Source organism: Amblyomma americanum, chromosome 5 (assembly GCF_052857255.1).
Source record: "Amblyomma americanum isolate KBUSLIRL-KWMA chromosome 5, ASM5285725v1, whole genome shotgun sequence".
Taxonomy (NCBI): Eukaryota; Metazoa; Arthropoda; class Arachnida; order Ixodida; family Ixodidae; genus Amblyomma; species Amblyomma americanum.
The window spans coordinates 210,169,001-210,196,509 of NC_135501.1; the positions used below are offsets into that span (position 1 = coordinate 210,169,001).

Consider the following 27,509-nt stretch of genomic DNA (forward strand, 5'->3'; position numbering starts at 1 on the left):
CCAAGCGTTCCCGAAACTTCACGTCAGCCAACCATTCTGTTTCTCATTTGCGCCTTACCGCGCCACATGAGTTCTCTATAAGGTCAGAACAACCGCGTCGCGAAACAGATACAGGTAAGGCAGGAAAAAAAGGAGATATAAATACGGGCAAAAAAGTTCACTTGCGCAGGAAGAAAATCACCTGCAGCCTTATTGCTTGAAGGTCGCTGATGCCAAGGGCTATCGATAGGGGCATCAGCACCACGGGCCAGAACGGAAGCCGAAAGTCAAGTCGAGAGGCAACAGACGGCACCCACACGATGCGGGCTGGCGATACGAGACCCGCCGCCTGTGGCCAGAAGCAGGCAAGCCCGCACAAAGAAGTCGCGACCGGTTTGTTTACATTTCACTAATTGACTTCACGCTTTGACTCGGCGCGGGCCTTGAATCAAGCCGCGTGGAAGGACCGACATAGAGTCATGGCGGAAGCTTTCGCTTCTTTCAGATCTGTATCTTTTTTTTCTTCTTTGTGCACGCAGGAAGCCTCCAATCATCCAGCAACATTAGCGTCTTCCCTTTAGTGGTGTAAGTGAGACGGGCTTTTTGTGTAATCGAATTTATACTTGCGCGAGCACGTTTGACTTGTTTTTGCGGGGAGTCTTTATCTCTGAGCGTCCGTGATACGACTCTTAATGCTGATGTTAACCGCTGGAAGCCGAAAGATCTCCGCGAGAAAACGACTTAAAAAAGGTGTAATGACGACCTGCAGTGACCCTTGCTGCTTTCGGTGATTTGGACAGAAACAGGCGTCCTTGCAAGAGCTACTTATCATCGTTGCAGCTCATGCATGGTTCTCGGCGAACGTGTTTGAATTGAGGGAATAAGCAGCAAAACATAAGCACGGCTCGCTCGAGCCGGACTCAAGCAAGCATTGAAATCAGCGACCCCCTCTTTTTTCTTGTTAGTCAGCTGTCCAAGTTCTGTGTTTACCCTTGCCGAGCTTACGCATCAGCGTTTGATTCCAGCCCCGACTCTAAATCAGTTAAGCATATGAAACTGTGTGCTTCGCACCACTCGATTCCTGAGCGGCTCAATTCCTCAGTAATCGCGATGGTGGTTGCTTCTTGTTTATGAAGGTGAAGAACACTAATGTACTGTTATGGTGTCTATTGAACAACCCAGGAGCAACCAAAATTCCCGCTACAACGTCATCGCCTACAACGCTTATAGTGCGGCTTTGAGCCGGCCAGATCCGTTTTGTCATTATCAGGCGGGCGGATGAGGTTATGAAGTTTGCGGGGATACGGTGGTCGCAGTTGGCACAGGGCAGGGTTGATTGGAGAGACGTGGGAGAGGCCTTTGCCCTGCAGTGGGCGCAGTAACGCTGATGGTGACGATGACGATGAAATGGTGACCGTCTAAGATGCAAGTACAAAGAGCCACATAAGGAGCAGGCTGCAGTGGATCGTCATGTCACTTAGTGGCGGCCTGTGATGCTCCCTTGCAGCTGTTAACAAGCGCCTGTCGAAGCGGCAAAATGCTTGCGTGCGGAATTTTCTACCCGCTATAGACGTGTCTGCCGCGCGGTCGTGTATGTCGCTCGAAGCCACACAGGTAGATTTTAACTAAACATTACTTTAATAAGTTTAATTCAAAGAAAACATTTACACGAGAGCAAGAGCTGCACCTCTCACAGCGTCTATCTTGTCTACTGGCTAACTGGCTGCTAGATGGGTGGGTGGATGGATGGGTGGGTGGTGGATGGTTGGGTGAATGAATGAATGAATGAATGAATGAATGAATGAATGAATGAATGAATGAACAGACGGATGGATGGATGGTATGGCTTTGCCCTTTGAATCGGGCGGCAGCTTGCGACACCTGGCCTATGATTCTGCCCCTTGTTTATTTTTTCCCCTATATGTTGTTACGTGGCGGCCAGCCGAAGAATGAGACGGGTTGACTGGTGGCAATGGGGTGATTTAATGACCGCTGGCCTAGCGCGAGCGCTCCGTCCCGCGCCACTGCCAGCTTCGTCTTCTTCGTCGCAATATTTTTGAAATGCCTAATTTGGCTATCTTTTTCTCTCTAAATTCACGCCTCGCTTGACTTCCTCCGTAAACACTAGGCGGCCTCAGGTCAGTTCCCAGTGTTGTCAGATGATAACGCGTGGCCACGTAATGCTGGTGGGTGCACATCGATTTGCCGTCTGCTCTCTTCACGTACCACTGGAGATAACTTGGGCACCACAGTGGGAGCAACACACGGACCTTGGGAGGCCAGCCTCGTAACATCGGGTAGCCCCAAGCGTCCTTAAGGATGGGCTTCTCTGTTCCCCACGGAGCAGGCGGAGCCTCGAGTCCCTCTTCCCGTCGGCCCCTCGGCTGGGAGGCGCCCTGGGCCGGCTGTACCGCGTCGTCCTGGCGGTGGCCGGCGGCGCCTTCCTCTTCCTCTGCCTCTCCGTCCGATTCATGGCCTTCGACGACGACGACAGTCCGCGCTGTGAGTGGCTGCGTGGCCTCTTCTCGACTGCTCCCGAGGACTGTGAACTCGAGCGTCGACCTCGAGAAAGCACCGGCCGCATATGTATTTTGAATTTGGCTGCAGGCTAGGGAAGGTGCCGCTGAAGTTTTGGAAATGTAGCCGACAAGGCATGCAATTGAGGACGCGAGATTCGGAAATTTCCAGGGACGGGATGGCCGCGGCTGCCAGTGGATAGGGGTTGTTGCGTACGTATTGAGTGGCTATTTATTCTATCCCGTGAGGTGCCATAAGGAATGGAGGAAAAAAGCTACAAGAAACATTACCGCCCTAATCACGTAAATATATATATATATATATAAGCAAAATAGATCTGTGAGGTTCAGACGTAAAATGCAGAAGCCATGCCTGCTTGAATTATTGCATAATTACTTCTAGTGAGAACACATACACACACAAAAAAAATCGCAAGACCTGCCCAAGAGGCATTTGTCAGGAAGTTGAGGTAAGCCAGTTGCTGATAACAGTCAGGTTCATGCAGCTTCTACTTTATTCCTTTTTCTTTTGTAAAAGGACGGTTAATTCGTTTTTGAACATGCTGGGCTTTACAGCTTCGCTGTGTCTCTTTTCTTTTCTTTCCTTACTGCACACCTTGCTACCTGGCGCTGTGGCCTGTGGAAAATTTTTGGCTACTCGAGGTGGCAGGAGCGCCATCTGTCCGGGAGGTGGCGACACCGTCGTAATGGAAGCGAGTAAGCATTGCGCTTCCGTTGTAGTTCTCCGATATTCTTTCTGAACACCAACGCGTTCAAATCAACATTGTAGACCGTCAGCAGCCTGCCACATGTTATTACCCGACCAGCTGCCCCACGTGACCAGCGCCAGGCACGGGACTGAGTCCGTTGCGATCGTTTGGGTTAGCCAGGTTAGCGGAAGGTCTTGGACTGGGTTGTAGCTCTTCGTCATTACAAAAACGCGGGCAGCAGCACGGCGACAGCTTTTGCTAACTTTATCGCGTCGCGCAGACGAGCACTTGGCAATTTATTTCATATTGAATTACTTCTCACATCCGCAGCAACGAGCACCTGGAACCAAACACTCGGCCGTCGAAAGGCTGACACACATCTGCCTTACCCTGCCGAGCCTGATGTCACTGCAGGTGAGTGCAAATCGCGGCTGTAGAGCGGACGTACAAAGAGGCGCGTAGCCTTGTGACCTTAACCAGGACACGTTGCGAGAGCACTTGGAGCACTGACTCTCAACCAGCTCGACTGTGTAGACTGTCTTAGACACGACGAGAAACGTTATCCGGATACAAGGCTACTGTTCTGAATATATAACCAGCAGCAGTAAGTCGTTGGTCTTTAATCCCCTTTGGAAGCGTGCTGAGGCGACCGCCAGAGGTAGGGAAAGAAGGAAAGCACAACCTGCGGTACAAACATGTCATGCCAGTTACATTCCGCCATGGCGGTATTATAATATCGATTTATTTTATTTGTTCATCGTATACCGACAGCTCCAATTTGGTATTTAAGGGGGGGAGTCGACACATATAACACATAAATGCTGGTAAATGTAAAAAAAAAGCAGCACCGTCATATACAAAATAAGTGAAAAGAATAACAAACATCGACGTGCCGCCGCGGTGGCTGAGTGGTTACGGCGCTCGGCTGCTGACCCGAAAGACGCGGGTTCGATCCCGGCCGCGGCGGTCGAATTTCGATGGAGGCGAAATTCTAGAGGCCCATGTACTGTGCGATGTCAGTGCACCTTAAAGAACCCCAGGTGGTCGAAATTTCCGGACCCTCCACTACGGCGTCCCTCATAGCCCGAGTTGCTTTGGGACGTAAAACACCCATAAACCTTAGCCTAAACATCGACGTAGTACAGATGTATATGCAGAACTAATGACACATACAGCCTCAGCTGTCCAGTTCACCCCAAAAAATGAGTATTTTAATGAAAAAAAATTATCAACGCAATGCACACGGAAATGCAGAAGTAATGGTACGTAAAAACTTCAAATGTGTATTTCACGCAAGTATATTCTATGCAAAGATAAGAACAAACTGGAATACACTCCCGACGCCCGGCAGCTGCGCACAAACAAAGCTGCGGATACAGTCGAACCGCGCTACAACGAACGTCGCTTCAACGAAATATTTCCACTTGCCCGTCAGCTCGCCGTAGAAAGTAATGGCACAAATTTATCACAACGAACCGTTTTTCGGGCGTGTTTCCGCTTTAACGAAATTTTTGCTATACGTAGCTGGGTTTAAAAATCTATCGTACGATAAAAGAAGCATATCGCCGCCCATCTGTGTAGTTCCGTAGGACTACGCTGCTTTGTTTCGCCAAACCAATTGATCCGCTCATTCAAACGCACATGAAGATCGCCATTTTCTTAGTGGCGATGACAATCGGGCTGGCTGCCTTGCGGCAAGGCGCGGGTACAAGCTCCCGTCTTCTTCCAAGCCATGGAGAGCCGCAACTAATCCGTCGCCAAAGGACAGAGCAGCCTGGCAACGGCAGCAGCGCGTTTGCCCTAGTTTTTTTTTTTTTTTCACTGGTGCTTGTGAGCTGCAATCGAAACGAGCATGGCGACTTTAACTAGGAAGCGGAAGTTCCTTTGTCTTGAACAGAAGGCACGAATTATCAGCGCGGCATCCAACGGCCGGAAAAAGGGAGATGTTGCAGCGGGCTTTGGCATCTCACAGAGCACGCTGTCAACGATCCTGATGATGTTTTAGGACTATGTTGTCCAACCTGGCAGTGTTTTTGGGGTGTTTTCCCCTCAACGAAATTTCTGCTTCAACGAAATTTTTCCCGCACCCCGTGAATTTTGTTGTAGCGGGAATCGACTGTATAACGATGAAATGACGTGACCTGGCTCCAAGCGGAATAGAACGATTCGTTTGATGCGATAGCCGTAACAACGGCGCGAAAACGGTTCCATTGACGAATGGTTTTCGGAGAAAAAAAGTTCCTTTATGCGGACCTCCTGTGTTAACAATCACGAACTTTTTTATCGTGGTCAAATATTGAGGATGCGTAATATGGTTTGAAGATATATGTTTCGCGTGGAATGCCAATGTCGAAGTAGTATATATTAAGGAAAAGTTTGAGCCTTTGCTTGGTTCTGCGGTGGTCTAATGATTCCAAAATTAGAACCTTCTTTAGCCCTTGTTGTACCGAAGTTACGATGTTTAAATGACCTTCCAAGTACGTATCAAGCCGCCAAGGTCTGAAGGTCTGAATACAGAAGTAGTGGTACATAGATAAGAACTTCAAATGTGTATTTCACGCAAGTGTACTATGTAAAGATAAGAACAAAATGGAATGCACTTTGCTAGCATACTGGAATACTGACCATTGATAAGTTTCGTAAAAAAAAACAAACTTCTCGGGTTGCTTGCAGAAAAGAACGCGCGTTTCGACGGAAAAATCCTGCGGATTTGCAGGCCTTTCCGACTGTATGCCTTCGATCGGTTTGAGACGAAGACGGAATGTGCTTTGAGGGAACGCCAAAGAAAAGTGCTCGCTCAATGATCGTGCAGAAAAGGCACAGGAGCCTCGCTGCGCGTCGGCCGAGCTGCGTCCCTGCTCGCTGAGGGACATGACGTTCAGGGTGCACCACTCCCAGCAGCGCCGCGGTGCGCAGGGAGGAGGAGGTTCCTGCGTGCAGCTGCCACCCGAGGCGAACCGCTGCCTGGCAGGGCCCAACCGATTCCGGACGATGCGCGAATGTGAGGCTGCCTGCTCTCGTCGTGAGTGTCTGTTTCATCGGACGACGGATTGGCTCGCGCCCAGTGCTGGGGGAGGGAGTGCTTACTGGCGTCAGTGAGTGAAAGGCGGATTGCGCGCCTCTGTTAATGCCATTCCCCACCCACTGCTGCTGAGTCATGGGTAGCGAAGCTCCTGTAGAGTGCGGAGCGAATAGGACGAAGGTTGTTCTTAATACGCGATAGGACAGAAGTCTCGTTTGAGTAAAATCCCGGCGTCTGGCGTCTATGTAACGAATTGTCGGGGTGGGAAACTGAATAGGCCGAGAAAGGGATTCGAGCCGTCGGCGGCGCGAACAGATCAGCTTCGCTGGCCGCTCAATTAGACCACTACGCCGCAGCCGTGGCCTACCATACCGCGTATTATTATACTTCCCCTTCTAGTCGCCATAGCCTGTCTCTTTTGTTGTTGTTTGCCTCACAAAATGGCACATACCCACATGGGGGATTGGACATAACCAGGCGGTGACTCTTTGCAGTGCAGATTGAATGCGGCAAGCATAGGATGACCTCAAAAATTGCGCAAATCAGTTTCCGTGACAGAGGTGGTTGCAGGTGGTTATGGCGTCTAACAAGCTTAAATTTAGGCAAGGGAGTGAGTACAAGAAAAAAGGAGGAAAAAATAAAAAATGTAGGAATTGTGAAAAGGAATTACCCGAATACGAAAGCTTATGATAGTAGATGTTTTGTTTCTAGAAGATAATTTGGACTGCAGAGCAAACATTCCCGTTGGTATGGCCAAGCATAGAAGCGCCAAGAGACAGAACAACCGCAGAAGACAGACACAAACTGAGATTCTGTAATGGAACTTGTAACAGTCGCCTCCTGAGCGATGAGTAGCAACGACAGTAGAGAAGAAAGTGCTCTATTGTTTCCGGCTCAGCACAATACGGACACAATGGGGAGATCGCCAGACCAGGCCTGTAGAGGTAAAAATTTAGATGCGGCACCTGGCAACCTAGTCGCGTGAAGGAAACTTCAAATTTGCTGAATAGCCTGGGAGTAAGTACTCCTCCAAGGGAACAGGAGGCGCTGAAAATCGTCCAATGAAGTAAGCGATGATGCGCCAAATTCTTTCATTAAAGTGTACGTACGAAATCGTGCCGCCGTTATGTAAGCACTGGTTGGAAGGCGGTCAACAATCGGACCACTCAGGGCTGCCTTCGCTAAAGCACCAGCTGATTCATTTAATAAAAAACCCCTGCGCCCAGGAACCCAAACAAATCGAATTGATTTGGCATGTCGAGGGATCAGAAATTTTAGCATTCGAAAGGGCTGCGATTCAGGAGACGCACACAGGGAAGTGCGTGAGGATAATGAGTCCGTCATTATTATTACCGCGGATAAAGAGTTTGGTATCTTGCGCAGAGTAAGAACCACTGCTAGAAACTCGGCCAGCTAAATAGGAGTAAAATCTTGAAAACGGAGGGAAAAATACCAGTCAAGGGACTGGGAGTAAATGCCTACACCTGCCATTTCTTCACACACCGGGGCATCAGTCGCAATTGCAAGATGTGAGCAGAAGGTCATCAAGTAGTCTTGCAACATATCGTTTAGCAATGAGAAAGGCCGTAGTTTGGTATTACGTGGAAACATATCATCTTAGATCATGTCCACGATTGAGGGGATGTGCCGCACCGGAACAATTTCAGGCACATTTAGCGGGCCAAGCAAGGATTCAAAGAAACAGATTTGGGGAGTGTCGTGCGCGGCTGGCTTGGACACATCCGGAGCCTCAAGTAATCACGTACGGAACGCCGCCTGTATGTGGACAAGAGTGCGTACGCTGTGATCCATTTCCTTTTGACTCCACATGGAACTAACGAGTCAAGCGGACGGCGACGGAGGGGAGTTCGGGGTGCGCAGACGACCCAGCTTGGCCGGGCCCCATTGTTCGCAGCCCGCTCCGAGAAGCAGCGACGAAGGCGCGTCGCCTTTTCATCCCTACCGCGGCGACGCTGCCCAAGGCCATTACCCGGGCGGCGGTCGTTCAGCGTGTGGCTAGGAGGCAATTTTGAAGACGCGTTCCTCATGTTCACTGTGAGCGCTTATCAGCTCCATATGACTGCCAGGCACTTCCTGTGCACGTGAGGCATCAGGAAGAATTGGGGAGCGGTGGCGCTTAAGTGGCACGGCTTTCGACAATCTGTGCGGCCCTCGCATGCTCTTTAAGCGAGTAATCATGCCGCCCCGCGGGGGAGGATGGAGTGATCCGAGAGGGGAATTGTTAGTATTCGTTACAGTGACCTGTCCCCTCTCCCCAATCTTTGATTGGGCGTGTTTTACGCTCCTCTGTCTCTTTTTCAATGTGTTTTCCTCTCCCATGTGTTTTTTTGCATGTGTTTTCCTTTCCCCGGTCCTTGATTGGATGCGTGCTTGTGTTTTGACCTAATTGGTTGGTGTCCCCACTGAGGGCGGGGACTTAGGGATTAAAAGAAGACGTTTTGGTGGGACCGGGGGTTGATTTCGTCTGGTCACTCTGCGGATCAATCACTATGTACATAGTTGTTCTCCTTGTTGTACCTTCCGTTCTGTTTAGCTATTTTATGTGTGATTAAACAGTTTACTTCCTGAAGTTCCACGAGTAATGTGACTGAGCAAGTTTAGAACCTCAAGACGTCGGCATCCAACAACTTCTACCTTTCCCCTTCGGGCTGACATCAAAGAAGAGAAAGGGGTAAAAGGAACTCAACTGGCGCAGTCGACAGAAATGCGACGTCTTCCTACTCGAGGCAACTGAAGGAGGGCGGAAGTACAAGGCGGCGGACGAGCTATAGCGTGCCACGTCCAGAGGAGAAGATTTGAAGAGTGACAGCTGGTCAACGCCGACGTGACGCTGAAGGTCCAAGTCAGCGGGCAGCTGAAGGAACCAGGTGACCAGGGTCAAGGAGGGCGCTGTTGATCAGGAGGAGCCGACGACGACGCGGATCAAGGAGACGAGTTCCAACCGGGACCGTGCGGCGCAGCGACCAACTTCCGGGCCAGTCTTCCATGCTGGGGCACCGGCAGCCTCGTAAAGCGGAGCTTCGGTAGCCAGGCGAGTACCTTTCTGTTTCTGTCGGGCTTGTGCTTATGCCAAAGCCTTGGGTTTTGAGAAGTGACAGTGTTAAACAGAAAGAGATGGAGAACGGGGCAGGAAACGGAGAGTTGGCAGCCGCGAGTCAGGCAAATGAGGGTCCGACGCACCCTCTGACAGTTAGCGCGCCGGTGCAACAAATGACCGAGTTGCAAGTGCAATTACGAATTGCTGAACTAGCGGTGGAAAAGGAGCGGTTGGCTTTGGAAAATACAAGGCTGAATCTTAAGCAGAGCGGAACAGCGGGTGGGCTTGGTGAGAGCGCGGGAGCGAGCGGAAGAATGGACGAGGACAGAAGGTTGAAATTTGCTAACCTTATGAAAGGCGTCCTCACGCCGATGCCGCTTCAAGAGGCCCTGGTACCAGGGTGGTTCGAGGACGTAGAGGCCACGTTGGGGTCATACGAAGCTCCAACCCAGTGGTGGGCTGGACTAGTTTTGCCACACCTAAGCGAGAGGGCACGCATGCTACTCACGCGGTTGTCCGCAGAGGAAAGGAGCGAGTACGCACTCCTGAAAGCTAAAGTGTTAGACGGCTTGAGGCTCACTTCCGCCGAATACAAGCGTCTTTACTCATCCGCGAGCAAAAACCCAAATGAGACGTGGGAGCAGTTTGCGGTACGCCTGCAGAACTACCTGGAATACTATTTAAACAGCTGTCAGGTAACTTCGTTAGAGGAGTTCAAACTGCTAGCCGTCGCGGACCGACTAAAGGAAGCCCTCAGTGCAGAGGCGAGAGCGCACGTTGCTCTAAATGATAAGCCAGGGTTCCTAAAACCTAGTGAGATTGTCACGCTGGCAGAAAACCACGACGAAAGCCGAAGATATAAGGTCGGGAAAGCAGCGAGCGCGGCGGTGGCGACGAACGAGGCAGTCGAGGTAACACAGCGCGACGGAACCCAGTCCCGACCAAACAACACGCGGCCCCGGGGACGTGGACAGTGTTTCCATTGCCACGGGCATGGGCACATCGCAAGATTTTGCCCGAAAAGACAAACCGCGGAAAAGCCAGACATGGGGGGCGGACGCGCAGACCAGAAATCAGTAATCGCCCGAATATCGGTCCCCTTGCATGACAGGGAGACAGTGCACGGCTCAGTGGAAAGGCAGCCCGCGGAGGAGAAGGTCAGCGCCAGAGAGGTGACTTTGTTGAGTACCGGGAACGCTATAAGTGCGCGCATTGACTCAGGGGCCGACATCACGGTCATCCGCAGGTCGCTCGTGCCGCGATATGAATGCGCGGGGGCAACAATAAAACTCACCGGGGCTTTCGGAAAGCAGGTTGTCGCGGAGCTGGCGTACGTTCCCCTAGTAACAACTCAGGGAGCACCCCGAGTATCATTTGACCCGTCGGAGCGGGGCATACTGTGTGCAGTCACAGACGAGCTTATAACTGGGATAAGCGCGTTAATCACTCCCGAAGACTATGAACAGCTTCTGAGCGATCGTGTCCATGCGCAAGAACAGGGAGAAGCCGAGGGTTCTGACGAAGAAATCGAAGAGAGGGAGAAGCGGGTTGACGAGGTTCTAGCGGGCGCGGTAGCAGCAGATTGCAGCGAAGGGGAAACCGCGGTGGCACAGACGACGCGGCAACGGTTTCGCGAGGCGCAGATTGGAGACGAATCACTCCAGCAAGCGTGGGCTCAGGCTAGAGAGGGAACACACGGCATGGCGGTCCGGGACGAGCTTTTGTTCCACCAGGAGCCTGTTGCTGGGCATCCATGTACTCAGCTTGTCCTCCCAACCGAGCGACGCGCAGAGGTGTTAAAAATGGCGCACGACTCAGTGTGGGCAGGTCATCTCGGCGAGCGGAAGACGCTTCAGCGGATAAAGGCTTCATTCTTCTGGCCCGGGGTCACACGCGACGTGAAGCAGTACTGCCGCTCATGCCACTCATGTCAGGTGAAGTCGCGTGCACGCACAGCAGATCGAGTGCCGATCGCGCCGATCGCTAGACCAGAGGCCGCATTCCAAGTGGTAAACATCGACTGCATAGGACCGATAGAACCACCGTCAGCTCGAGGGCACCGCTATGCACTTTGTGTAGTGGACATGAACACGCGTTGGCCCGAAGTCGTGTGTTTAAAAGCGCTGACCGCTAAGGCCACGTGTGACGCTCTTCTGCAAGTATTCGCGCGCCTGGGAGTCCCTGAAACAGTGTGCTGTGACCAGGGCACAAATTTTACCGCAAAGCTTACACAAGAGCTTCTCAGAAAATTGGGCGCCTCTCCGAGGTTTTCCACGCCGGACCACCCTCAAAGCAACGGTCTGGTCGAGCGCTGGAATGGAACATTCAAATCCATGCTATTCCAGATTATTCAGGAGCACGGACGTGACTGGGATAGGCTTGTGCCATTCTTGCTCTGGGCTTACAGAGAGGTCCCTAATGAGACGACCGGGCAGTCGCCGTTTGAGTTAATGTATGGCAGAATACCGACCGGACCGCTATCCATTCTCCAAAAAACTTGGACGGGAGACTGGGCAGTACCAGATTCTTTGGCAACGCCGGCGGCAGAGTACCTGTCAGCTTTGCGCGAGAAGCTGGCCGAGGCAAACGCAAAGGCTAGTAACAACAGCACGGTAGCGCAACGCAGGTACACTGGACAATACAACTTGCGCGCTGTCGATAAACACTTCACAGATGGGCAGCAGGTGTTGTTGCTTGAAAGGGATGGCGAGGGAAAGTTGATGTCCAAGTGGACGGGGCCTGTGACGGTAATGCGGAAGACGCGCCCATACAGTTATCTGATCAAGCTCGACAATGGCACATGTCGGACTGTCCACGCAAACAAGCTCAGAGCATACCACGCACGGGTGAATGTAGTAGGGGTGATATTCGAGGGCGACGCGGAGTTCGGCGACGTGCCCACGTTCCCCATGCGCTCAGTGCCAGGCGACGCGCTGCCGCCGGGTGCTCTCGAACATTTGAACGAAGCGCAGCGCCGAGATCTAGAGGCACTGATCGAGGAGAATGGCCAGGTTTTCAGCAGTAGGCCCGGCAAATGCACGCTAGGAGCGCACAAAATCGTGCTAAAGGAGGGTGCGCAGCCACGGGCTGGCCATGCGTACAAGGTCCCGATGGCATATCGGAAGGAAGTGGAGAGGCAAGTAGATGAGCTCCTGGAGTGGGGACTAATATATCCCGTTGAGAGTCCTCATGCTCACCCAGTGGTTTGCGTCGCTAAAAAAGATGGGGGGCTGCGCCTGTGCTGCGATTATCGGAAGTTGAATGCGATAACCGAGCAGGACGCCTTCCCGATGAGCCTACCGTCCGAGCTGCTGTTCCGAGTAGCGAAGGCCAACTTCATCAGCCTAATAGACATGCTGAGAGGCTATTGCCAAATATCCCTTGACGAGCAGGCACAGGCCCTCACGGCATTCGTCACTCCGGTGGGGCAGTACGCATGGAGGGTCATGCCCTTCGGCCTTCGAAATGCGAGTTCGACATTTCAGAGGGTCATAAACCAGGTACTAGCACCGCACCGCGAGTACGCATGCGCCTACATAGATGACCTCGCGATTTATTCAGACACCTGGGAGGAGCATTTGAGGCACGTTCGGGCGGTGCTCGCTTCGATCGCAGCCGCCGGGTTCACCGTGAACGCAGGCAAATGTCATTTCGCGAGACGAGAAGTCGAATTTTTGGGCCATGTGGTTGGGTCGGGGAAGCACAGCGCTAATCCAGGAAAGGTCAAGGCAATAGACGAGATGCCGAGGCCCCAAACAAAGAAGGAGCTCAGAAGCTTTCTGGCCTTAGCTAACTATTACCGACAATATGTCCCCGACTATTCTCGCGTCGTGCTCCCACTGACGAGCTTAACTAACAGGCGGACACCGCAGCGGCTCCCATGGGATGACGAGGCGCAGAAAGCTTTTGATGAGGTGAAAGCTTGCTTGAAGAGCGCATCCTCACTTCATGCGCCTGACCCAAGTAAGGAGTTCGTGCTCGCAACCGATGCTTCGGACTACGCGGTGGGTGCCTGCCTTGCCCAGTGCGATGACGAGGGCCGCGAGCAGCCCATCGCTTTTCTGAGCAAAAAGCTAAGCCCGGCTCAGACCCGCTGGGCGACTATCGAGAAGGAGGCTTATGTCATCATTTGGGCATTAGGGCGACTTGAAGTCTGGTTGTGTGGCGCACAAATTAGGGTCATAACGGACCATAACCCGCTCAAATATTTGACTCTGAGTAGTCCGCACAGCGCCAAGCTGACACGCTGGGCACTCGCTCTGCAGAGATTCGATATCCGGGTCAAGCACAAAAAGGGGGAGCAAAACGCTAATGCCGATGCAATGTCGCGACTCGTAGCTGCCAACTAGAGGCGTGGGGGTATCCGGGGCCTGGAGTTATGTCATTTATGGAGGTGTACCCTGAGGCTTTGGCAACGCATATGGTTCGGCAGCGGCAGGTGGTGCTTCTTCGGCTCCGGGCCCGCGGCACGTTGGTCTGTTTCGGTTTTCTGTGTGTGCTTCATTCCAAGATGTTATGCAGCACACTTGGTGGGGAGGTGTCGTGCGCGGCTGGCTTGGACACATCCGGAGCCTCAAGTAATCACGTACGGAACGCCGCCTGTATGTGGACAAGAGTGCGTACGCTGTGATCCATTTCCTTTTGACTCCACATGGAACTAACGAGTCAAGCGGACGGCGACGGAGGGGAGTTCGGGGTGCGCAGACGACCCAGCTTGGCCGGGCCCCATTGTTCGCAGCCCGCTCCGAGAAGCAGCAACGAAGGCGCGTCGCCTTTTCATCCCTACCGCGGCGACGCTGCCCAAGGCCATTACCCGGGCGGCGGTCGTTCAGCGTGTGGCTAGGAGGCAATTTTGAAGACGCGTTCCTCATGTTCACTGTGAGCGCTTATCAGCTCCATATGACTGCCAGGCACTTCCTGTGCACGTGAGGCATCAGGAAGAATTGGGGAGCGGTGGCGCTTAAGTGGCACGGCTTTCGACAATCTGTGCGGCCCTCGCATGCTCTTTAAGCGAGTAATCATGCCGCCCCGCGGGGGAGGATGGAGTGATCCGAGAGGGGAATTGTTAGTATTCGTGACAGTGACCTGTCCCCTCTCCCCAATCTTTGATTGGGCGTGTTTTAAGCTCCTCTGTCTCTTTTTCAATGTGTTTTCCTCTCCCATGTGTTTTATTGGATGTGTTTTCCTTTCCCCGGTCCTTGATTGGATGCGTGCTTGTGTTTTGACCTAATTGGTTGGTGTCCCCACTGAGGGCGGGGACTTAGGAATTAAAAGAAGACGTTTTGGTGGGACCGGGGGTTGATTTCGTCTGGTCACTCTGCGGATCAATCACTATGTACATAGTTGTTCTCCTTGTTGTACCTTCCGTTCTGTTTAGCTATTTTATGTGTGATTAAACAGTTTACTTCCTGAAGTTCCACGAGTAATGTGACTGAGCAAGTTTAGAACCTCAAGACGTCGGCATCCAACAACTTCTACCTTTCCCCTTCGGGCTGACATCAAAGAAGAGAAAGGGGTAAAAGGAACTCAACTGGGAGTTTGAAGTCGACACCATCCGACACCCAAGAACTCCGCTCGCTGCCCTAGGAAAATCAACTGGGATTCATGCTGCTCTGAAGCGAAAAATTTTAGGAAACTTTGTACCGTCAGCAGGCGAAACCTTACAGTAAGGGGCGGCACCCGCACTTCAAGGTACAAAACATTGTTGACCACGTATTTAGGGAGACCCAAACAGAGGCGCACTGATTCACGCTCTAAATGCAGAAGTGGGCGCAGTTTGTATGCAGCCGCTCCCGAAAACAGAACGCAGACAAATTCTAAGGTAGGCCGGATAGACATTTTGTAAATCATCAGAAGAGCGTGTCTGCGCATACCGCAGCCTGGGTTACTCAGCCTACGCAGAAGACCAACCGCCCGAACCCCTTTTGCAGCAACCTGATCTATATGTGTCCACTAAGAGAGAGGGAGATGTCATATGTTACCTCGAGATACATTAGAGAACATACCTGTGGAATCACGTGATGTCGATAAGCCAGTGAAATGTTTACCTGATGAGAAATCGAAAAAGCTAACAACGCACACTCGTTCACCCTAAGACATAAGTGGATTTCAGATAACCATCGGTCAAGCGCATTTAAATACGACTGTAACAACATGTAAAAAGAATGTAAGTCACTCCCAGCAGCAAAGAAAGCTATATCGTCTGCATACACGCATGTAGTCACGTACGGAGTGGTCGAAATAGAACTGAGCAAGAGGTTGAAAAGTGCAGGGGAGAGAACTGCACCTTGAGGCACACCTCTAGATTGACGAAATTTTCTTGTAGAAACCCCACGTTTACAACAATAAAATTGCCTGTCAGCCAGGAAAGCTTGCCACCATCGCACAAAATAACTTGGCAAGCCCAGGGTCTGTAGCCTGTACATCAGAGGCTTTCGAGATGTCAAGAGTTACAAGCGCAGCATACTGAAGACGCCGGCGAGCCAGCCGGGCACGGCTTTCGAGGTCAGTATGGGCACGCCGTATGGAGCACCTAGGCTTAAAACCAATCTGACAGGGGTTTAGCAGCCCCTTTTCAGTAATGATGGGCATGGTTCGTTCATACAGCGTGCGTTCAACCAGTTTCATCAGATTCGATGTCAAAGAAATTGGTCGAATATTATGTAAGACCAACCCTTCGCCTTGCTTTTTAAGCACTGGGACAGCTTTTGAAATACCCCATACATCCGGAATCCACGGGGTTCTGATACAGTAATTTACCAGCTCCAATAGATCGTTGGGGGGTTCATCGAAAAGTATTTTAATCGTCGCAGAGGTGACACGCTCAGTGCCAGGAGCTGCAGAAGTAGACGGTTTATAACTTGGGAGAGCTCATAAACAGAGACATTTACAAAGTCATCATAGTGATTCCCCAGTCTTAGTGGGCGGGAAAGAACAGTCGAAAAACTGTCTCAGGCCACTGCCAATTTCCTCTAATGACTTTGCAAGCCCTGCAGGGGTCAGCACATTAGAGGGAATGTTGTGAGCTGGTGGCAGCCTGACCTCAGGAAGCGAAACAAGGCTTGTCTGTTATTCGATTTTGATAAATAGTCATAATTCTCTTCATCGTAGTCTTTCTTTGCCCGAGCGTCTGTGCGCTTAAAGGTAGCTGCGAAAAATTTATAATCGATCTGATTCCGGGGGCATTGATTATGTATTAGTTTCTTCCAGGCTGCCTTGCGCTGCCTGTAATCCTTTGAACATTCTGCATTCCACCAAGGGCTTTGAGAAGTACCCTTACTATCCCGGGCTATAAATTCTGACTGCTGCCGCACCCGATCTATAGCGGAGCATATGCCTAACACTCTGCTCTCCGGAGACACATTCGGCAAAGTTTTCAGTTCCGGACTTAGTGAATTCTAGAACTTGTCATAATTGACTAGGGTGCAGCTGAACCCGCTGATAGAAGTCATCGGACACGCAATTTAAAAAGTGATTGGATAATGATCACTGTTTGTTGCAGAGTCAACAGGACTCCAGGAGGAAATTGTTACCCCTGCGGTTGAAAACGTTAAATCTAATGCTGATCGCTATTGACCACGGAGAAAGTCGGAAAACCCGAGTTTTTACCGTATAGGTTATTCACACAGGCCCAATCCCATAAGCGCGAACCGCACTGGTCTGTTCGAAATCCCCAAGTCAAGTGGTGCGAATTGAAGTCCCCGGCCAGCAACACATGCGACCTGCTGACAGAGACTAAGGAATCTAACGGACGCGTGTCATGAACTCCAGATGGAAAATATACATTCGCGACTGTAATGGGATGACATCCAGAAATTGAAAGATCCACTGCCTGAATTTCGCAATGGACGTCCACACGCTGAAACACCAAGCCTGCCCTGTGACAAAATATGGATGACACTAACAAAAGCAACCCCCCCCCCCCCCCGGATGGGCGATCAATCCTAAATATTCGGTAATTTTCCATATGAAATGAAAACTTTTTAGACAACCAGGTTTCTTGAAGTGCGATTACGTGAGGTGAAAAGCGATTTCAAAGACTTGTTAAATCAGTGTAAGCTGACTGAATGGAACGGCAGTTCCACTGCAGTACTCTCATAGACCCTCTTCTACCGAGAGATCTGCAGCAGCAACTGCCTTTTCCAAAATGCTCTGGTTAAGAGTAATTCCTGAATTATTCTTTTTTTTTGTTTTGGAATGAGGGCAGCTAGACGGTCCAACAACGGCCATAGGAGACCGGCTACGTTTGTGAGCTCGAACATCGAGCTCCACCATCTCAACACACCAACAATTGCTCCGATCGCGACTTCAGGGGCACAGGTTGGAGGCGTGCGCTCTTTTTGAGGCTTAACTGAAACAAGAGAAGGCTTCTCCGCATCTGTACAGGAGCTACAGCATGATCCACTGATGACATCATCGCAGCATTGGAGTTTAGTATTAAAGAGAAGATCTGCGACATCATGGCTTGCGAGATGCTCCCTGTTACTGATACCACCAAACGATTCATGGCCTTTGCCATAGCCTTCTCTACCGCTGCAGCAATAGTATCTGACAGACTGGAATCCACCACAGCAGTCTGCCGTGCTGCCACACTTCAGTATCCGTAAGTCCTCTGCTTAACAATCGCCACGGCCTCGCACCTAGAGCACCGGCGCTTTTCTAGCACCTCCAACACCTTTACCTCCTCAACCCTCGCAGGACAATTGGAAAATGTTGCTGAGTGGCTACCGCTGAACAAGCAGCACATCTCATCTTTTGGACAACTTCCTTCGCGGTCATGACTTTCACCACACGGACAGCACCTTGAGCGGGATTTACAGGCGTTCGCACTGTGAGCAAATCTCCAGCAATTGCGGCGTTGAAGTGGCCTTGAGGTGCACTGGTCAACCATGAAAACCAGGGCCACACCTTCAGCTCAGATGGACATGAAGGTACCAGCAAAGGTAGCAGTTACCGTTTCTGTTGGAATCTTCACACTCCCTCAACTACCCGGGTGCAACGATGCACGGAAATCACCCCTGCAGGAGAGATTAAATTTCTCCAGCGTCTCCGTAGGACAGGGCCGCGAGTAAACACCTCGCACTGGTCTTTTAGAGTACGCCAAGTGCGGCGGGATAAACGCGCTCACCGACTGGCTTCCAAATGAGGTGCACTTTAGTAAATCCATGATGCAGGCCTGGTCTGCCGACCTACACAAAACGTCTCCTCTGCGGAACTGCCGGACGTCGCTGATCTTTAAAACGAGAGGCGAAATCGCCTGCAACGCAGCCTGGACCGCATGCGGGTTATTAAGCTTAATGGCGCCTCTATCCACAAGAACCAAAGCCACAGGAATACTGCCAACGCCACCCCGAAAGAAGGCGTCCAGGGGGAGTTGGTTTGAGGGGAGGCTGGCCGTCCTGGGGGAGTTCCCATGGCCAAGAGAGGACGTCGACAGGTGCCCTAACCACCTGCAAGCGCCCGGGTTGAGCTGACGGGGACCGGTCGTCGTCGGCAGCCAGCCATGCGTGGTGCCTTCTCCTCCTCATCCTCCTCCTTCTCCTTGCTCGCAGCAGTGTCAGGAGGTGTAGGCGCACTGGCGGGTTCCAATCCTCCTTCCGCCTCACGGACTAGCAGAGTATTCCGCAGTTATTCTCTCTCCTTGGTGACTCTTGTGAGCCATTCCTCAATCTGCAGCAGCTCCGCCTTGGCAGCACTGAGCTGCCGTTCTCTGCAAGAAAAGGAACTAGTTTGTCGTCCTCCTTGTCCTCCGCAGCCTGGGCGAAGGCGATTTCAGCCGTCAGACTCGAGCCTTTGGATGCTGCCTTATCAAGAGTTTTTTCTAGCGCGCCGGACTTATAGAACTCGCTCTCTATGAGGGCCTCAAGCTGGTCCTCTTGGCAGCCAGTGTCTTCTTCGCCTGAAGTTTGAGTGCGGACTGTAGCCTTCTCAGTAGCCGTGGGCTGCTGCTGGCCTGCACAGTCAGGGGCCGGCACATTAGGCTCTCGTTTCTGGCGTTGAAGAGTAACTCCGGAACGTGGTACGACTTCTAGCCGCATCTTCGTTACGACGCTTCTCCAGTCGTGCGGCGCGTTATTCTGGCGTCTCTTGAGCGCGTTTTCTCTTCCTCGCTTCGTTCTGTCGTAGTTGCGTCTCTTCCGCGCACTCCATAAAGACTGCAGCCCTCCACTACGGCACCTCTTCTTCCTTTCTTCTTTCACTCCCTCCTTTATCCCTTCCCTTACGGCGCGGTTCAGGTGTCCAACGATATATGAGACAGATACTGCGCCATTTTCTTTCCCCCCCCCCCAAAAAAAAACAATAAAGACTGCAATACACTGCTTCTGCTGCTGTTGTTGGCAGGAAGAAAGGAAAGTGCACGGGCCTGCCTACTGGCTCAAGCCCAGCCACCCTCGCTGCCGCGTGCAGAAAGTAGGAGAGTTAAAGGATAGGAGAGGAAAGGAAAGATAGAACGAAAAGACGCCGCGCGCTAATAGGCCCATAGGCCCTGGGCCGATCCCGTAGGCAGTGCAATACCGGGCCGACCCGTGCCAGGATGCGTCTAGCACTCCGCCATATTCCAAAAAGTGTCTAAGATCTTGGGTTCAAGGACCACCAGCAGATATTAAATTAGGTGCCAGGTATCACCTGATGAGGTATCAGGCTCCAGGTACAATACACTGACTGACTGATGTTGCCGAGACGAAGAAGGAAAAGGAAAGTGCATGGGCCTGCCTACTGGCTCAAGCTGAGCCACGCTCGCAGCCACGCTCGCTGCCGCTAATAGAGTTTCTTACTATTAACAAGAGGGAAAGCTGGCGGCGCTGCACCTGTACCTCCATGGGTGCGCAAAGCATCATGGTGCGATGAGCTGCTTGGTGCAGGACAGTAGGTTTTTTTTCAGGAACACAGAGTGGCGTTACAGATATGTCCCATTCCGTATCCACGGCCCGCTCCGCGCGCAGACCACTTCGGCGTAAAAGTAGTGTGCAAAAGCCATAGTAGCGAGAACGCAACCACACACGACGCCAATAAAAGGTTTTTGTTTTCCGAAATGCTGTAGAAAAACCTTTTAAATTGTTGAAGCGACAACATTTTTTTTCAAAAACATATTTCTTTTTAAAAGCGCTCCTGTTAAGCACGAATTATTGGCTTTTGTGGTCTGCAATGCTAGGCCAATAAGAGAGCAAGCCATCGCTTATTTTGGGCAAACTTTGCATTTACATGCTTTTCTCCCTGTTTGTTGCAATATATAGACAGGATATTGAATGTTAGGACATTCTTGATTATCGAACAACGTTTGTTTTCATTATTTTTTTGGCCAAAAGTTGTGGTTCTGCAGTCGGTAGCTCTCCGCCCCATGATGCTTAGAGCGCCCATGGTGGTACAGGTTGTCTCGAGGAAGCTCGATGCAAACTCCCATAGGCGGGGCGCCAGCTTTCCCTCTAGTTAATAGTAAGCAACTCTATGCTGCCGCGTGCAGAAAGTAGGAGGGGTAAAGGATAGGTGAGTAAAGAGTGAAAGAAAAGACGCGCCGCGCTAATATGCCCCGGGCCAATGCCGGAGGCAGTGCAATACTGATATATATTTGTAAAAAAATTTTGTTCTTCCGGGTCTCTTCCCCCCCCCCCCCCTTTAGTTTTTTGAACTCGAGCTTTGCTGTAACTTTGTACCTCGCGCACGCTCTATAAAAGCTGCGTGTTTCAAACGCTGTAATACACTCGAAAAAGGCTGGTCCCGAAACGTCGTGAATCAAATCATGTTATGTTTCTTCAATTTTTGGTGATATATATATATATATATATATATATATATATATATATATATATATATATATATATATATATATATATATATATATATATATATATATATATATATATATATATATATATATATATATATATATATATATATATATACCCCGCGAGGCGACACCTCTCCCTCTACCCTAGCGGAGCACATCTGGTGGAGCGAGGGGCGACGGCAGCGGCGTCGACGGCGGCGCCATCTGTTAGAGCGTGGCTGCGGTGTTACTAGGCAACGACGGCTCAAGGTCGTTCGTCGGCCACGGCATGCGGCATACGGCTGAAGTGCGACCACGCGACGAGCCGAGGTGGCTGGCTGACTGGCGTAGTGTTGCTTTCGCAACGAAGCGCCATCTGATGTGCAGAATGAAACGGCGGGGGATTTCAACCACCTCAGCAGGGTCGCATGAAGCAACATGGGAATAAAATTAACATCGGTTTTTGGGGAAAGGAAATGGCGCAGTATCTGTCTCGCATATCGGCTGAAACCTGAACCGCGCCGTAAGGGAAGGGATAAAGGAAGAAAGAGGTGCCGTAGTGGAGGGCTCCGGAATAATTTAGAACGCCTGGGGATCTTTAACGTGAAGCTTGAGTCACAGTGTGCGCGCTATGACAACATGATGCATCAGTTACATCGATCGTACGCGTAATTTTAACGCGACAGCGTTAAGGAGCTCGTGTCAAACAACATCCGGTGTCGTAGGCGTCTTTGGCCGTGAGCGAAAAATGGCGCATCTCGGTGTACATTTGAACCGCGCCGCAAAGGGCGGTTCACATGCAAGCGATTGATCGAACTGAGCAACCAGCAGCTCAGCGCAGCGATGCTTTTCGCAAGGTACCGTTTCACATGCGTCGCTCCAAAGCGTTTACTGGCGCTTCGAATCCCAGTGTTGCTGGCAAAGAATAAGAGCTCGCGGTTGGTTCCGGTGGTTTGCAACCATCAACATGGCCAACGTTCATGCATTATTTTTTCAAGATTGCTCAAATTTTGTTAAGAAGTTAAGAAGTAAATAAGCCTCTTTTGTTAAATATCAATTACTGCTTATTTTGTTGCCAGTAATATCATTTTTAAGTTAGTACGTGCGTGTCGGAAGCACGTGTAGTAAACAAACTGTCTTTCCCGCACGAATCCTCTTGTCACGTGGCTTTTCCGCTGTGCAGTCATTCGTCAGAGGGCGGAGCTATCGCGCTATCGCTGCGAAAATTTCCAACTTGTTGGAACCCTGCGTTTTTATGGAGGAAAGGTGGTGGTGGAAACGTTATTACACACAGGGGAGGTTAGGGCGCGCAGGTCCTTGGGCCCCCACACGGCCCCACTGCACTCAAACGTTCATGTCCCGGAGGCTCATGACGCTGGCAGCCCGGCCTGTGGCGATGGCTTGCTTGGCAGGGTCCTCGGAGCGCAGTAGGGTCTCCCAAGCCTCCCAAGTGGTAAGGTGCTCCAGGCCCCGCGGGGGAGGATCCGCCGGACAGAGGAAAAGGATATGATCGAGAGTGGCTTTGGGGTGGTGGCAGAGGGTACAGGAGGGGTCTGTGTGGGCTTGGTGATAGCGAGCGCGTATATAAGGGGGGGGGGGGGGGGGTAAGGTGCGTATTTGGAGCCGCCTATGGAGGAAAACGCTAAGGCGCCCGTGTGCTGTGCGATGTCAGTGCACGCTAAAGATCCCCAGGTGGTCGAAATTATTCCTGAGCACTCCACTACGGCACCTCTTTCTTCCTTTCTTCTTTCACTCCTTCCTTTATCCCTTCCCTTACGGCGCGGTTCAGGTGTCCAACGATATATGAGACAGATACTGCGCCATTTCTTTTCCCCCAAAACCAATTATTATTATTATTATTATTGGTACCTGTTCACTCTGACCGGCCGAGCCGCCGCGACGGGTCGAAACAGGATTTTACGTCACGGCGACAGGATTCGCTGGTATTTTCGCTTGCATGGGAAGCACGCTTAAGGTCAGGGATTTTCCTTCCCTTACGGCCCGGTTCGGGTGTCTACCGAGATATGTGAGACAGGCGTCCTTTCCTTTCCTTAAAAAGATTTATTTTCATTTTCCTTGCCTTACGGCGTGATTCGGGTGACCACCAAGATATGTTTCCTTTCATAAAATTGCCTGGGCAAGGGGTCGCACCGAAGGATGATGGCGTTCCGTGGCTTCCTTGGCAATGCTGCAACACGCTGTCGCGTCCTGCTCTGAAAGGCGAAGCTTAAGCGTCCTCCAAATTTTTTTCCCCAGAGGCTTCATGGACTCTACTGCTGTGATGTGCACACGAAATCGTCGGGGGATTTTTGAAGCCCCGCCGCGGTGGCTCAGTGGTTACGGCGCTCGACTACTGATCCGGAGTTCCCGGGTTCGAACCCGACCGCGGCGGCTGCGTTTTTATGGAGGAAAAACGCTAAGGCGCCCGTGTGCTGTGCGATGTCAGTGCACGTTAAAGATCCCCAGGTGGTCGAAATTATTCCGGAGCCCTCCACTACGGCACCTCTTCTTCCTTTCTTCTTTCACTCCCTCCTTTATCCTTTCCCTTACGGCGCGGTTCAGGTGTCCAACGATATATGAGACAGATACTGCGCCATTTCCTTTCCCCCAAAAAACCAATTATATATTTCTGAACGCAGTGCGTCGACAGTGTTGCGTCGGACAGCAGAGCGCTGCGCGTGCCAGCCCAGCGTTGCGCGTGTGCGCGTGCGAATGGTGTGTGCGAGCGACGACAACGAAGAGCGTGGCGAGCACGAGGAGCGGAGAGTGACGTGTCAGGAAACCGAGGTGTGAAGGGAGGCAGCGCAGCGTAGCTCATGTCGTTCAATCGTGGAGGTAATAGCCGACGGACATTGGGTCCGTGCTGCTGAGAGGCCTCCCTTGGATCACTGACGCAAGCCTCCTGCGTCCATTGCCAGCGTGAAGGTGGCAGCCGATGGACTGAGGGGCCGTGCTGCCGAAAGACACTCTTGGATTGCCTGCTTTAAGCCTCCGGCGTTTCGGGACGCCTGCTGCTGCCAAGTTCTTCAGGCTGTTGACGGAAGACCACCGGTGTCTTCCTGCAGTCCACTCCGCTCCTAATGCCACCTGGCTTATAATTGGTTTTTTGGGGGGGAAAGGAAATGGCGCAGTATCTGTCTCATATATCTTTGAACACCTGAACCGCGCCGTAAGGGAAGGCATAAAGGAGGGAGTGAAAGAAGAAAGGAAGAATAGGTGCCGTAGTGGAGGGCTCCGGCATAATTTCGACCACCTGGGGATCTTTAACGTGCACTGACATCGCACAGCACACGGGCGCCTTAGCGTTTTTCCCCCATAAAAACGCAGCCGCCGCGGTCGGGTTCGAACCCGGGAACTCCGGATCAGTAGTCGAACCTGGCTTCCGACGCTTTCTTCGACGCAACGCCAGTGAGGTGTCGCACTACATCCACCCGTGTCCGCCCTGTCTGCAAGGCATCCCCGCTTCACCTGCATGCTCAGTACTTGAACTCTTTCCTTTATTCTGTAACGTTGTACGCCTGTTGAGTGTGTGTTTTTCTTGTTTTCGTTTCGCATCGGCTCTTTTCCTTTAAATTATAAATACGGCTTCGTTTGTTTATATAATTGGTTTTTGAGGGAAAGGAAATGGCGCAGTATCTGTCTCATATATCGTTGGACACCTGAACCGCGCCGTAAGGGAAGGGATAAAGGAGGGAGTGAAAGAAGAAAGGAAGAGAGAGGTGCCGTAGTGGAGGGCTCCGGAATAATTTCGACCACCTGGGGATCTTTAACGTGCACTGACATCGCACGGCGCACGTTTGTTTTGTCTGATCTCTTTGTTGTTTCGTTCGAACCTGCACGCGACCGCGTTCCCCTTCGGCAGTCGGGGACGCATTACCGATTCGCGAGAACTGCCCAGCGGTAAATGTTGTCTGGCAACTTAATGCCAGACTACAAGAGTGAACTCGACCGCTAAGGCAGTGGGCTCACTGCCCGTCGTTCCCTGATGCCGTTCATGTCAAGTACGAAAGGTGGCGCCACCAGCAACTTCACTGTAGCTTCGTGCTGGTCGGCGCTGCTCGGTCGCTCACATATATGTACGCGCTGCTTTAATTCCTGAACCTACTTTTATGAGGGAAACGGCTGACGGACGCTCCGTACATGATCTGCAAAGGAATTCATTAGTTAGCGTTTTTATGCCGAAAGGCCGCGGCGCGGCGCTGATGTCAACTTCACTGTAGCGGGCCGTGTCTTCGGCAGTCGGGGACGCATTACCGATTCGCGAGAACTGCCCAGCGGTAAATGTTGTCTGGCAACTTAATGCCAGACTACAAGAGTGAACTCGACCGCTAAGGCAGTGGGCTCACTGCCCGTCGTTCCCTGATGCCGTTCATGTCAAGTACGAAAGGTGGCGCCACCAGCCAGCAACTTCACTGTAGCTTCGTGCTGGTCGGCGCTGCTCGGTCGCTCACATATATGTACGCGCTGCTTTAATTCCTGAACCTACTTTTATGAGGGAAACGGCTGACGGACGCTCCGTACATGATCTGCAAAGGAATTCATTAGTTAGCGTTTTTATGCCGAAAGGCCGCGGCGCGGCGCTGATGTCAACTTCACTGTAGCGGGCCGTGTCGACCGTGTTGGAGCACGTGCGTGAAGCAAAAATCGTTGACATTTCCGGCGCGCCCGCCAGTGGGAGCTTGGCTGGAGAGTAAGCCCACTGCCCCCTTCTAGTACACTTTAACTTAGCGCATGCGGGAGGGAAATGAATGAAAAATTGGTAAATATAGAGCGGGGACACAGTGGGACGAATTGAGGAGACATAAATGACGTATTTTGGTTGTCTTGCCTCATTTTCCTTTTGTTCCATTGATGCATTTTGTTATAAGGTTGAATGGCGCAAAGGAACAAACAAGAGCGCCTAGGCGCTCTTTCTGTGTATGTGTCTTCCTCTGTTTGTAAAATACGGGGAGATCACGAAGGATTACAGATGGGAGCGTAGGCTGGTACCCCTACCAGATCCGTAATTAGACAACAGAGAAGCAGTCGTGTGGAGGCGACTGCAAACTTATACGTACCCGCGCCCGGTTATGGCGAACCACATATTCCCGGGGCCAGGAGCGATAAATGCAATCTTTGTGGCGCGAGAGGGACCGTCGACCACATAATGTGGGAATGCCCGTACTCTTCCGAGGGGACGCAAAATATAGACAGTAGAGACACCTGGGAGACCCTGCTGCGCAGCTCGGACACTGTGCTCCAGCTCCTGCTCGTCCAACTGGCTGAAGAGGCTGCTGGGGCCCAAGACCTCCCAGCCGGCATCTGAGGCGGCGGCGCCCGCTCCCTGACCTGCATGTCTGGGGTGGGTAGATCGCCTTATCCGTTAGAAAATAGTTTTATCCATCCATCCATCCATCCATCCATCACTCCATCCATCCATCCATCCATCCATCCATCCATCCATCCATCCATCCATCCATCCATCCATCCATCCATCCATCCATCCATCCATCCATCCATCCATCCATCCATCCATCCATCCATCCATCCATCCGTCCGTCCGTCCGTCCGTCCGTCCGTCCATCCATCCATCCATCCATCCATCCATCCATCCATCCATCCATCCATCCGTCCGTCCGTCCGTCCGTCCGTCCGTCCGTCCGTCCGTCCGTCCGTCCGTCCGTCCGTCCGTCCGTCCGTCCGTCCGTCCGTCCGTCCGTCCAGTGTTCGTTCCTTTGCGCCATTCAACTTCATGATGAACTAACTAGCCCAACAGCAAGTACTTCTGCATTTTTTTCCTATTCGCATTAACTTTTAAGCAGCACTGTACGTTCCACGGAGTTGTACAAGGTGAATGGTCTCGAATGAGAAGAGGAAACCTTTAACGACAACTGGAGATGTTAGCCTCGTGATGTGCAGCCCTTGTCAAGAATATTTGCAACGTTTTTCAGATTTGTCATGGTGTTCTTTAGAACCTGTTCGATGCCGAAGGACCGGACATGTGAGGACGAAAATTTCTCTCTCTGGAAGGATTTGGATCCCTAGCAATGCTAAACAGGACTCACAGTACGCTCCAGAACTAAAACCAGTTGTCTGGAAATTTTTGGCAAAGCCTTTACTCTAGTTTACTCGAGAGCTGCGCCACAATCGAGTGTAATGCTCTTTATTCGCGCTTCCTGCAGATTCGACGCCATCCCCGAGCAAAGAAACTTCAGCCGGGACGACGCATAGCGGTTCACGTCGGTGCAACGTCGGCCCTTCGTTCAGACCGTGCGCTCTGGGCCACCGGAGGTCGTCAAATTTCGTCTTCGAGGATGGACGCTGCGTGTCGCTACACGGAAGCTGCACGGACGGGGGCTTCTCCACGCTCCGAGAATGTCGATTGGCGTGCCTTGACGAACGCCGATGGTAGGTGCCGAAATACAGCGTGGCCAGATCGTGGCATGCGGCGTATGCTGTCTTGAACATGTGCCCAGACTGC

At 51.7% G+C, this 27,509-nt stretch overlaps 1 protein-coding gene across 2 annotated transcripts; it reads left to right on the top strand.

Moving 5' to 3' along the window:
• The first annotated feature begins 288 nt into the window (after nucleotides 1–288).
• Nucleotides 289–27,509, top strand: LOC144133588 (uncharacterized). Of its 2 annotated transcripts, XM_077666782.1 has the most exons (7): nucleotides 289–372; nucleotides 519–564; nucleotides 2,327–2,481; nucleotides 3,159–3,212; nucleotides 3,536–3,619; nucleotides 6,018–6,227; nucleotides 27,211–27,509. In XM_077666782.1, the coding sequence occupies exons 1-7, from the start codon at nucleotides 300–302 to the stop codon at nucleotides 27,438–27,440; spliced, it is 852 nt and encodes a 283-aa protein (XP_077522908.1). In that variant the 5' UTR covers nucleotides 289–299; the 3' UTR covers nucleotides 27,441–27,509. The 2 variants fall into 2 exon arrangements, with proteins under 2 accessions (XP_077522908.1, XP_077522909.1); XM_077666783.1 differs by lacking the exon at nucleotides 3,159–3,212.